This window comes from Eumetopias jubatus, unplaced genomic scaffold (assembly GCF_037043125.1).
Source record: "Eumetopias jubatus isolate StellerSeaLion01/CBP00866 unplaced genomic scaffold, mEumJub1_p1.0 scaffold_5, whole genome shotgun sequence".
Taxonomy (NCBI): Eukaryota; Metazoa; Chordata; class Mammalia; order Carnivora; family Otariidae; genus Eumetopias; species Eumetopias jubatus.
Window position 1 is genome coordinate 47,191,408 of NW_028274811.1, and position 10,246 is coordinate 47,201,653.

At 38.7% G+C, this 10,246-nt stretch overlaps 1 protein-coding gene across 4 annotated transcripts in view; it reads left to right on the top strand.

Moving 5' to 3' along the window:
* The window catches only part of IPO11 (importin 11), a 194,632-nt gene extending 186,117 nt beyond the window's left edge, over positions 1–8,515 (top strand). For 2 of the 4 annotated variants that reach the window (XM_028123860.2, XM_028123864.2), the window contains one exon: positions 7,096–8,515. In XM_028123860.2, coding sequence (XP_027979661.1) covers positions 7,096–7,260 — 165 coding nt within the window. In that variant the 3' untranslated portion in view covers positions 7,261–8,515. The remainder of the gene's footprint in view (positions 1–7,095) is intronic. The other 2 variants (XR_003612426.2, XM_028123863.2) reach the window with 2 other exon arrangements.
* Positions 8,516–10,246: the final 1,731 nt, after the last annotated feature.

Here is a 10,246-nt window from a genome sequence, read left to right on the forward strand (position 1 = left end):
TTTACAGGGCTAGGTCTAGAATGACTGAGTCCCAGTCATTCTAGACCTAGCAGTGTAAAACAGCTCCTTTATTCACAAGTTCATCAGATGGAAACTGTGGTCTAAATTCCTCAGTGGACAGCTACAGCAGTGATGATAAAAATCTTGCTGGCTACCTTGGAATTTGAGTTCCACACTGGGTTTAATTAGTGACTGAATTTGCATTGCTGGGCCCTATTGATGAGATGGGTTCAGGTTGGCATCTATAGGACTCAAACTCTTTGTTAAGCCACTGAATTAGGAGAGTTCACATCCAACAGATTTTAGAAATTTAGATGTAGATATATTTCAGAAATTCACAGTTCCCTATAGTGAAACAATGAGGGATCAAAAAAGGGAATTTTATTTTATTTTATTTTTTTAAAGATTTTATTTATTTAATTGACAGAGAAAGAGAGAGACAGAGAGAGGGGGGGAACACAAGCAGGGGGAGTGGGAGAGGGAGAAGCAGGCTTCCCGTCGAGCAGGGAGCCCGATGCGGGGCTCGATCCCAGGGCCCTGGGATCATGACCTGAGCCGAAGGCAGTTGCTTAACCGAGCCACCCAGGCGCCCCAAAAAAGGGAATTTTAAACCAAAGATCAAACTAAGGAAGTTTTGAAGACTACATGGTTAAATGCATTGTTGTAGGCAAATTTTCCTTTTAAGATTTTTGGTCTGTTGCATAGCTAGTGTGGTTATACATATTCTACCAGGTTCCATGGAAAGTATATCACTATTCTTACAAAAATCTTTTGCATTTTTAAAGGTAGGAAACTTCTTCTCTCTAGCAAAATTCCAACAAAAATAACTTTATAGAAAATAATTTCTGAAAAATTATCATGGGTATATGGAGGCTTATAAAGTGAACAGTGATATGATATGCCACATAACCTAAGGAAAATAAAGGATTCAGCTATGTGAATTCCTGCTGGGTGAAATTGCTGATTTAATGCAGTGAAATATTTTTTAGTTTTAAGGACTCAAAATCTCGAAGAACAAGAAATGTACATCCTGGTAAGTGGCACCACAGGAGCTAAAATCTTACACCAACTTGAAGACTAACCACATTATGGGTCCAGGCAAATGTCAGAAGGCTATAATTACCAACAGAGGAACCTGATAAACCGTTCAACCAGAACCATTCTGTCTTAAAGTAATAATTTCACAGTCAAGGAGTACCAAACTACTTATTAAAATCCAGTGTATGGACTTTTGAAGTGAGTTAGGCTATTAGCACTTAATTTATTTGGCATTGCCCTGGAGTCAGGATTTCTGGGTAATTATCTTCTAATAACGGAAACCTATTATAAGGTTTCTAATTTTATCTTAACCATTTTAATGGAAATATTTCTTAAATGATCATGTACTTTCTTGGAGGATGAGAGTGGGCGTTAGGCATATGGAAGTAATAGGAAGAGAACAAAGCCAGAAATTTGGAAGTCTGTATTCTGGTTCTCTTGATGTCATTACCTTGAGAAAAATCAACCTTGGATGTCACTCAAAGCCTAGAGACCTCATTTTTTTTCTCATTTCAAAAATGAGCTTGCCAGCCTTGCCGCTTAGATGTTGTCTAATTGAACATTTGTTTAAGTTAATTGAGGTGTCTAAGGCAGCTTGTACCCACACCAAATGACCTGAGGGATACACTTTTTAAGTTTCTTTAAATAACTTATAAAATTTGTTTATTGTAGTCTCCCTTGCCAGTTTTCCTTTTGTTGACGTATCTGTGAAATCTTCACCAAGGCCAACCGGCATGAAGCTTTTCCCCTGTTTTTTGCTAGGAGCCTTACGTTTAAGTCTTACTTATTTTGAGTTGGTTTTTGTGTGTGGTAAAAGATAAAGATTTATTTCTTTTTCATTTGGCTATCGAGTTTTCTCAACACCATTTGTCTACTTTTGGTACCCTTGTTGAAGGTCACTTGACTATGTATGTGTGGCATTACTTCTAGACTGTTTTTTGTTAGTTGTTCTGTACATTCTACGTAATACCTGAAATCCTAGTCGGAGCAATTAGGCAAGAAAAATAAATGAAAGCACGCAAATTGCAAAGGTAGAAGTAAAATTGTCCCTTTTTGCAGATGACGTGATCTTATATATAGAAAACACTGAAGACCTATTTTTATTTTTTTTAATAATTTTTTATTATGTTAATCACCATACATTACATCATTAGTTTTTGATGTAGTGTTCCATGATTCATTGTTTGTAACACTGAAGACCTATTTTTAAAAACCCCTGGAGCCAATAATCAAATTCAGTAAAGTTGCAGGATACAAAGTCAATACACAAAAAATCAGTTGTATTTTACGTACTAAATGAACAATCTGAAAAGGACATTAAGAAAACAAATCTCACTTTATGGCAGCATCAAAAAGAATAAAAGACTTCAGCATAAATTTAAGGAAGTGAAAGACTTGTACACTGAAAACTACAAAATATTGATGAAAGAAATTAAAGAAGACACAGGCAAGTAGATACTTGTATTCATGGGTTGGAAGACTTATATTAAGATGTCCATACTGCCCAAGGCAATCTTCAGATTCAGTGTAATCCCCGTCGAAATTCCAATGGCATTTCTTACAGATATAGAAAACACAGTTCTAAAATTCATAGGCACCACAAAAGACCTTGAGTAGCCAAAATAGTCTTGAAAAAGAACAGAGCTTGGGAAGCATCACACTTTGTGATTTCAGAATTGATCACAAAGGCGCAGTAATTAAAACAGTTTGGTACTGGCATAAAGAGAGATGCCCTTTTTATTTTGGAACAGTTCTAGGTTTACAGGAAAGTAGCAGATGTAGTACAGAGCTCTCCTCATGTGCCCCTCAGCCAGTTTTCCCTAATGTCAGCATCTTATTACCAGGCCACGTTTGTCAAAGTTGAGAAACCATGGGCGCCTGGGTGGCTCAGTTGGTTAAGCGACTGCCTTCGGCTCAGGTCATGATCCTGGAGTCCCGGGATTGAGTCCCACATCGGACTCCCTGCTCAGCGGGGAGTCTGCTTCTCCCTCTGACCCTCTTCCCTCTCGTGCTCTCTATCTCATTCTCTCTCTCTCAAATAAATAAATAAAATCGTTAAAAAAAAAAAATAAATGTCTAAAAAAAAAAAAAAGTTGAGAAACCAGCAATGGTGTATTACTGTTAACTAACCTGCAGGCTTTATTTAGATATCACCAGTTTTGCACTAATGGTCTTAGTTGCGGGATGCGATCCCCAGTACCACACATCACATCTAGTCTGGGTCCGTTTTGAATAGTTTGCTGTCTCTTCCCATTATTCCCAATATTTCTGTGTTGTCAGCAGAGCCTCAATACTGTTGCCTTTGTTTTTTCTGTAGAAGGTTTTTATGTCTTCATATTTGTACATCTGAGCAAACCTGCACCTGAGCAAAAATAATAACACTTGTTGGAAATGTGTGGAAAAGAAGAATAAACAGTTTCTGATTTTATAAGATTCTTTGGTGATTAACTTGTTTCAATTTGGGCCCGTAGGTACCAAACTGTTTTGGTCATTTACCTTCAGGAAATTAATGCCATGGCTCCCAGTGTACTTTTGGTGTTTGAGGTTAGCAGATCACTGAGCGCTCTGGTTTGTGATGTGTTGCTGTCCATGTCCCCCACTCATAACATCTTGCAAAACTATAGCCTCACGACCAGAATATGAGTCAAGATACAGAACATTTCCATCACCCAAAGACCCCTCTGTTGCCCTTTTGTAATTAAACCGTTTTCCCTCCTGCCCCTGACACCTCTTTTGGTGATGAGTGATTTTTTTTTTTTATTGAAACCTGGATATTTTTTGGTATTTCTGGATTCTGAATCTTATTAAACCTTCTGTTTTAGCCGCCTTCTTTTGACACCACTCTGACAGAAGTGCCTGTTGCACTTGGTCACTGCCAGAAGGGTGCAGAAGGCAGGGTTCCCCACTAGGCCTCCACTCATACCTCCCTGGGATTGGAAGGGGGTTCCAGGCTGACCAAGCATCTCCACAGACTCTATTGCGGGATGGGTGGGTCAGATCCTTTTCAACAGCCTGGCATGAGTGGGATGGAACCACAGTGTAGGCTTGGTGTTTGGCTGAATGAAATAGACCAATTATTGTCTGAAAGTTTTCTGTCTTGCTATGCGGTCCCTTACTGGCCCTTTGGATAGAGAGCAGACTTTTTGTTGGAGCTTTTTTCATCTGTGCTTGTTAGCATGTCCGGGTTGTGGGCGTCTTTAGCCCCAAATTCGTGATCTATGAGGCGAGAAGAAAGCCAGGATGCTCAGCGCTGGGACTTGCCTTCAGGGCTGGAGCCCTATCCACTCTGCCTTCTTCTCTTCACCTTTTTGTTTCCTATGTTATATATATATAATGTCCAAGGGTTTTAGTTGTACTTAGCTGGAAGAATTAGCAAAATACTTTATTCTCTTATTTTGGAATTAGAAGTCTACTTCATATCTACTTTTGCAGTATAGTTTTCTCAACAGCAGAGTTATCTTCCTAATTATAATTTGCTTATTACCTTGTAAAAATAATTATTTTCTCAGGAATGTACCACCCAGTGAACATGTAAATATTCTGTATTTTTTCACATTAAATCAGGTAATTGAGTTTATTACATAATGTGGGCATTATTTATATAAAAACAACAGTTTTGAAAATGCTGTTAGCGACTTCAGTGTCTTTTAATTCTAGCAACGGCACTGCAACATTCAGAGAAATGATACCTGGATTTTTAGTGGATGCACAGCAGGAATTTTTCTCCAGAAAATCATTTAGTTAATCTATTTCATAGATTTCTTCAAAAGAAAGTATTAATAGCTATGATTAATGAATTTCTACCACAAGCCAAAATAGACATTTATTTGCTAACATGGTATTTTAGCTAAGAAAAGCTTTTTTTTAAAGATTTTTTTAATGTGTCCATTTGGAGATTATGTATTTTTTCTTCCTTCTCCCTTCCACAGCTTTCCTTCCATAGGAGACTAATGCTTTTAATCTTTGTATGACTGATGAAGATACCTAAAAAAAATATTATACCAATATAGTGGTATGCCATATCTGGTGGGTACTAATATGATACTTTTCCTTTTTATTAATCTGTTGAAAATTAAAGGGTGGAGATTTGATAAGTTAACTGTTCGCAGTTGTTTATAGGAAATTGAAACAGCGTTTAAACCACTCTGCTAAGCTCATTTCAGTAGTTGGAGTCCCTTGTTCGAACATCAATTTCAAGCTCAGTTCTGTTTCTCTCATATTGTAGCAGATGGTTTTAGTTACAGATAATTCATGATATTTCAACAAAGTACACATCCCCTTTAGCAAGAGATCTATTTCACTTTAATTAAAATAATACTAAACATTACTGCGTTTTGCTTAAGAGAGCAAATATTTGGAAAAGTTCATCCTCAGTTTTTGTGCATTTTGTACAGTGGTATCTTCAGTCTTGTGAAGGCAGGGCTTTGTGTTTGCAGTTCTTCTTAGTGTTCTCCCTCCTGTCCATCTTCAGTGAGGATTGAATTCATCCTTGCCTTGGATTTATCATACAACTCTGGATTGGTCACCTACGGGGTTTAATTTCAAATTCATGCCATCTTTGTCTCTGCCTCTCAGTTATATTTCCCATTTATGGGCATTATTTTAAAATTTCTTTACATTGCTCAAACAGCAGATATGATCCAACTACTTCATCTACCTACTTCATCTACCTAAAATAAAACTGAGAATCAGTAAGGAAAAAGAAGAATTTCTGTGCAGCCATATTGGGCACACAAGCTCATGTTCTTTACTTAAGCCTTGCAGATGTCCACCTTTATTAATGATGAGAGAAATGTATGGCTTCAAGTAGGGTGTGTTATTTTTCACTTCTTAAATTAAAAAGAATTTAGGGGGTGCCTGGGTGGCTCAGTCGTTAAGCCTCTGCCTTCGGCTCAGGTCATGATCCCAGGGTCCTGGGGTCGAGCCCAGCATCAGGCTCCCTGCTCCGCGGGAAGCCTGCTTCTCCCTCTCCCACTCCCCCTGCTTGTGTTCCCTCTCTCGCTGTGTCTCTCTCTGACAAATAAATAAATAAAATCTTAAAATTATAAAGAATTTAAATAATGGTAATACCAGTGTTGAAAACAATGTCACCATCTGAAAACTCTCATACCTTTTAAATTTGTACTAACCATAGGAAAAACAACTTGATAATATGTATCCGGAATCATAAAATTGTCTGTGTCTTTTAGTAAATTCTTCTAAAGTCGAGCTAGGTCTAAGGAAATAATCTGAAATGTAGAGAACAGCACTTGTGAGGGATTATTTGGCAATATTAGAATTGTATTTATACCACGATTATTTCAACATGCCTATAACAAAATTATGACATGAATAGATACAGAATTCTTAAAATGTGTTGGAGTGGAGTTTTTGTGTGATAGTATAAATTTAAAGAGCAGCACTAATTGTGTAGCTATATGTTTGGCACATGCGCAGAAAAGACAAAGGAGGCCACGGTGTTTTCTGTTTTGATCGTTATCATTAGGAAATGGAATGGTGGGTTCCTTTTCGTTTTATTTCTTTGGATTTCCAAATACCCCAGGGGGAGAAGAGGAGTACGTGTTTGTTTTGTTTTTTTAAATCTGTTTTTCTTGATTTTCTTTCTCTTTTTCTCTTAACCGGAAGCATACATGTGAATGTCAGTAGCTTGGCAGCGCAGGAGAGGGCAGTGTTTCCTCTTGTCGATCCTGAGGGCCTCCCTGAGCTGCACCAGGAGCACCTGAGCTGCCTAGGAGGAACCCAGACAGTTGTGTTTAAATGCTCTGCGGCATGTTCTTTCTCCCAGGTTCTGAATCTTTACGTGGATGAACCCTGAGCTGTTGAGAAATCGGGCTCATCGGACAATTTAGGCTCAGAGGCCCTAGGGAACTGAGGATGGACAGACTGAATGAAATCTCCGGCAAACTTTCCCACAGTGGGACTATTTGAGAATCCCTTATAAGAAGGGAGGCAGAAGCAGTTGTGTTGCTGCAGAGGAGATTACAAAGCCTTGTAGTCACAGGGAAGAGGGACGTGTTTTGCCTCTTTAACACAGTGTGGCTCCTCTCTGTCCCACAGCTGGCCCTGAAGGACCCGGTGCACACGGTGTCGCTGCAGCAGTTTATCTACGAGAAGCTTAAGGCACAGCAGGAGCTACTGGGAGAGCAAGGCTTCCAGTCCCTCATGGAGACGGTGGACACAGAGATCGTCACCCAGCTACAAGAGTTTTTGCAGGGCTTCTGAGAGCACATGACCTGTGGCTGCCTCCCCTTTCGGAGACAAGCTGAGGAACCCAGCCTGCCGTCTGTGTGTGAGAGCCTGCTGAGGCGATGAAGAAATCCCTCGTGTATTACAAAGACGTGAAGACCATGCATTTTTACTACAAAATTGAGTGAATAAATGTACATCCCGCACAACTAAAATCACAAACCTATTCCTCAAAAGAATTTAATTTTGTATTTCAGAGGGGCCCTGTGTTTACTAGGTATAGATTTGATGACACTAGCTGCTTAGTTTTCTGTTAAGAGAGGAGACCGTGTGATTACCTTTTAATCATGTGCTCTTAACACTTGAGAAGATGAAGGTTAATGTCTGCGATGTCTTTCTGCAACCAGAATTAGTATTAATTTGGCTGCTTTATCCCTTTTTTAAGCTAATGAAACTGCAAGTTTGAAAGATGACAAAGCTGTTCAGATGATGCGATTGAAGAAATGTGTGCACCAGGCAAAAATATATAAATAGTGACAAATATATATTACTGAGGTTATCTTGCAAGGGAGTTGCTTTCATCTGACCTAGAAAATATGTTTTATCAAATGTTTTTATTTTCATTTTACTAATTTGATACAAAAAATTAGTAAAGGATTTTTTTTCTCATTTTATTTTCAGTAATTACATTTAGTCTTTAAATGCATATCGTAAGGCCCGCGGAAGGGAACCTGTGGTACTGCGGCATCAGGTGGGAGACCTCCGGTCGTGATTTGGCCCCAGCTCCTTTATTACTCCTGAAGGCCAGGAGCGCTGTGAGCCCCGAGAATCCCTGGGCAGCCCGCAGACCCCCCTGTGCTATGACGTGGCTGTGACAGGCCGCTCCGCACTTACCCATCCCAGGCTCCTCACCGCAGCGGTGCATCGGGCCCACAGTATTATGGGTGCACCTCGGAGGACCCAGCAGCAATCCCCAGGGTACCAACACTCATGTGACAAGTCTTCCTTCCTTATTCCTCCAACATGTAGTACCAAAAAAGGGGAAAAAGGAGAAAATAAAGCCTTACTTTGTTTTACTTGCCATTTATTATAAGGAACCTTTAAAGCATTTTTAAGGAAATACCCAAAAGCAAGGTTGGAAAATGATCTTTCTATAGAAAGTTGGGTACAGTATGTGACTGCAGGAAACCCACTGCCCCTTTGTAAGCTCTGGAACCCAAAATGTACGGAAATACTTGGTGTTTTCAGCAAGAGAAAGAAAATATGGTCCAAATTAAATTTTCCAAAGCTACCTTTGATTTGTCTGATTATTTTTCCCCGCCCCACGAAAAATGAGTTTGTAAAAATTGCCCCATGGATTTGAAAGGGATGTTTTCTTTCATACTCTGGGTGTTGGCTCTGCCCTGGTAGGTGGTGGTGCTGTATGTAGCAAATCCTGGTTATTCTTCTTTTAGTTCCTCTTTTCATTTAAAGACTTAAAAGTTTCTCTAGTGTGATATTTCTTTATCATTTTTATTCAGTCCTCAAGACTGATCTAAGAAGAATTTCTTTTTGTTGATGTAATTATTTTCATTTAGGGCGCTATTCCCAGCGTTACCAGAAATTCTCACATGTGCTCCAGTTTTTCAGTTATAGTAAAATAACTCCTCTTTTCCAGTTCCCGACAGATTTCATTATAGTGTTATACCAAATACTACTAAAATAGCTACATTGCAGAAACAGTAAAAAACTTACCTCAGGGAGAGTTTGGTTCATTTTTTTATTCTGAAATGTTTAAAATAAGCTTTAAGTAGGAACATTAAGTAACATGACTTAAGGGACATTAAGTAGGAAATGTTTAACACAGCTCAGAAAAAAATCATGTATCTTGAAGTTTTAAGTGCTCAATTAGACATAAAATACAAGTTTTGATTTATGGAATTCTGTTCATTAATGCAGCCTTATAGCAAACATTATTAAGTTTTGGACAAACGAGTAAACTCAGGCCTCTGGTTGAACTGTGGCTCCTGATACAAGGTAATGGTCATTTCTATTCCATAAATATAGCTTCTTTTCTTTTTATCTTACGTTTCAGAGATTTCTCCATTCCTCTAACAAAGGCCCATGTGGCCAACAAAAACATTTTAAAGTTTTTATTACAAGTGGTCCTTTGTCCATCTGTCTCCTACCAGTCATTTTAGAGAAACCACATCATTGCATGTTAAACACTCATGTTTATTGTTTCCCTTGAGAATCTTCACCTTAGATCTTTATTTTACCTATTCCTCTCTTCAACTTGTAATTGTTCAAGTTCCTGTTTTGTGCCATGGTGCTATGCTAAATTCTGGGATTAGAACAGGGTACTTACACCTTATGAAATTTTATAATTCAGTGGGAACACATAGTTGCCAACATGCTATATTAAAAAATAGTGGTTCTAATGGAAACGTATGTTCTGGAGCAACAGGAATGCGGGGGAAGGAGACCATATACAAAAGAGAGTGTATAATTTGGTATGTATTTAAAAACCACCCCGAGACAGCATAGTTTGGCGAAGTTATGTAGAAGTCAGGGACATTATGCTGCAACTAGGACGCTCTGATTTCAGACTCAGCTGGAACTGGGACGCTCTGATTTCAGACTCAGCTGCTTGAAATTACTCTGACATAAGGTATCATCAGTGAGATTCTGGAAATGTTAGAGCTCAACAGCTTCACAACTATCCCTCGTTCCACGAATTAAAACAAAGCTCACCTATTAAGGGTAGTGGTCTTCTGCTCTGCTTTTAGGAACCTTGTAAATCCCACATGAATAAAAACTTGAAAGTTGTCGAAGTGATAAAAGGAAGACGAGATACATGTCGTGGGGAAAAAAAACTTTCTTCCCTCAACTTAGAAAAGCATTTTAGTCTACAGAAGCATTGGGAGAATAGTATAACGACCAACAGCCCTTTATCTGGATTCACAAAGTTGTTTAACATATTCTCCATACATATGTACACACACACACACACACACACATACATATAGTTTTGCTGAATCAT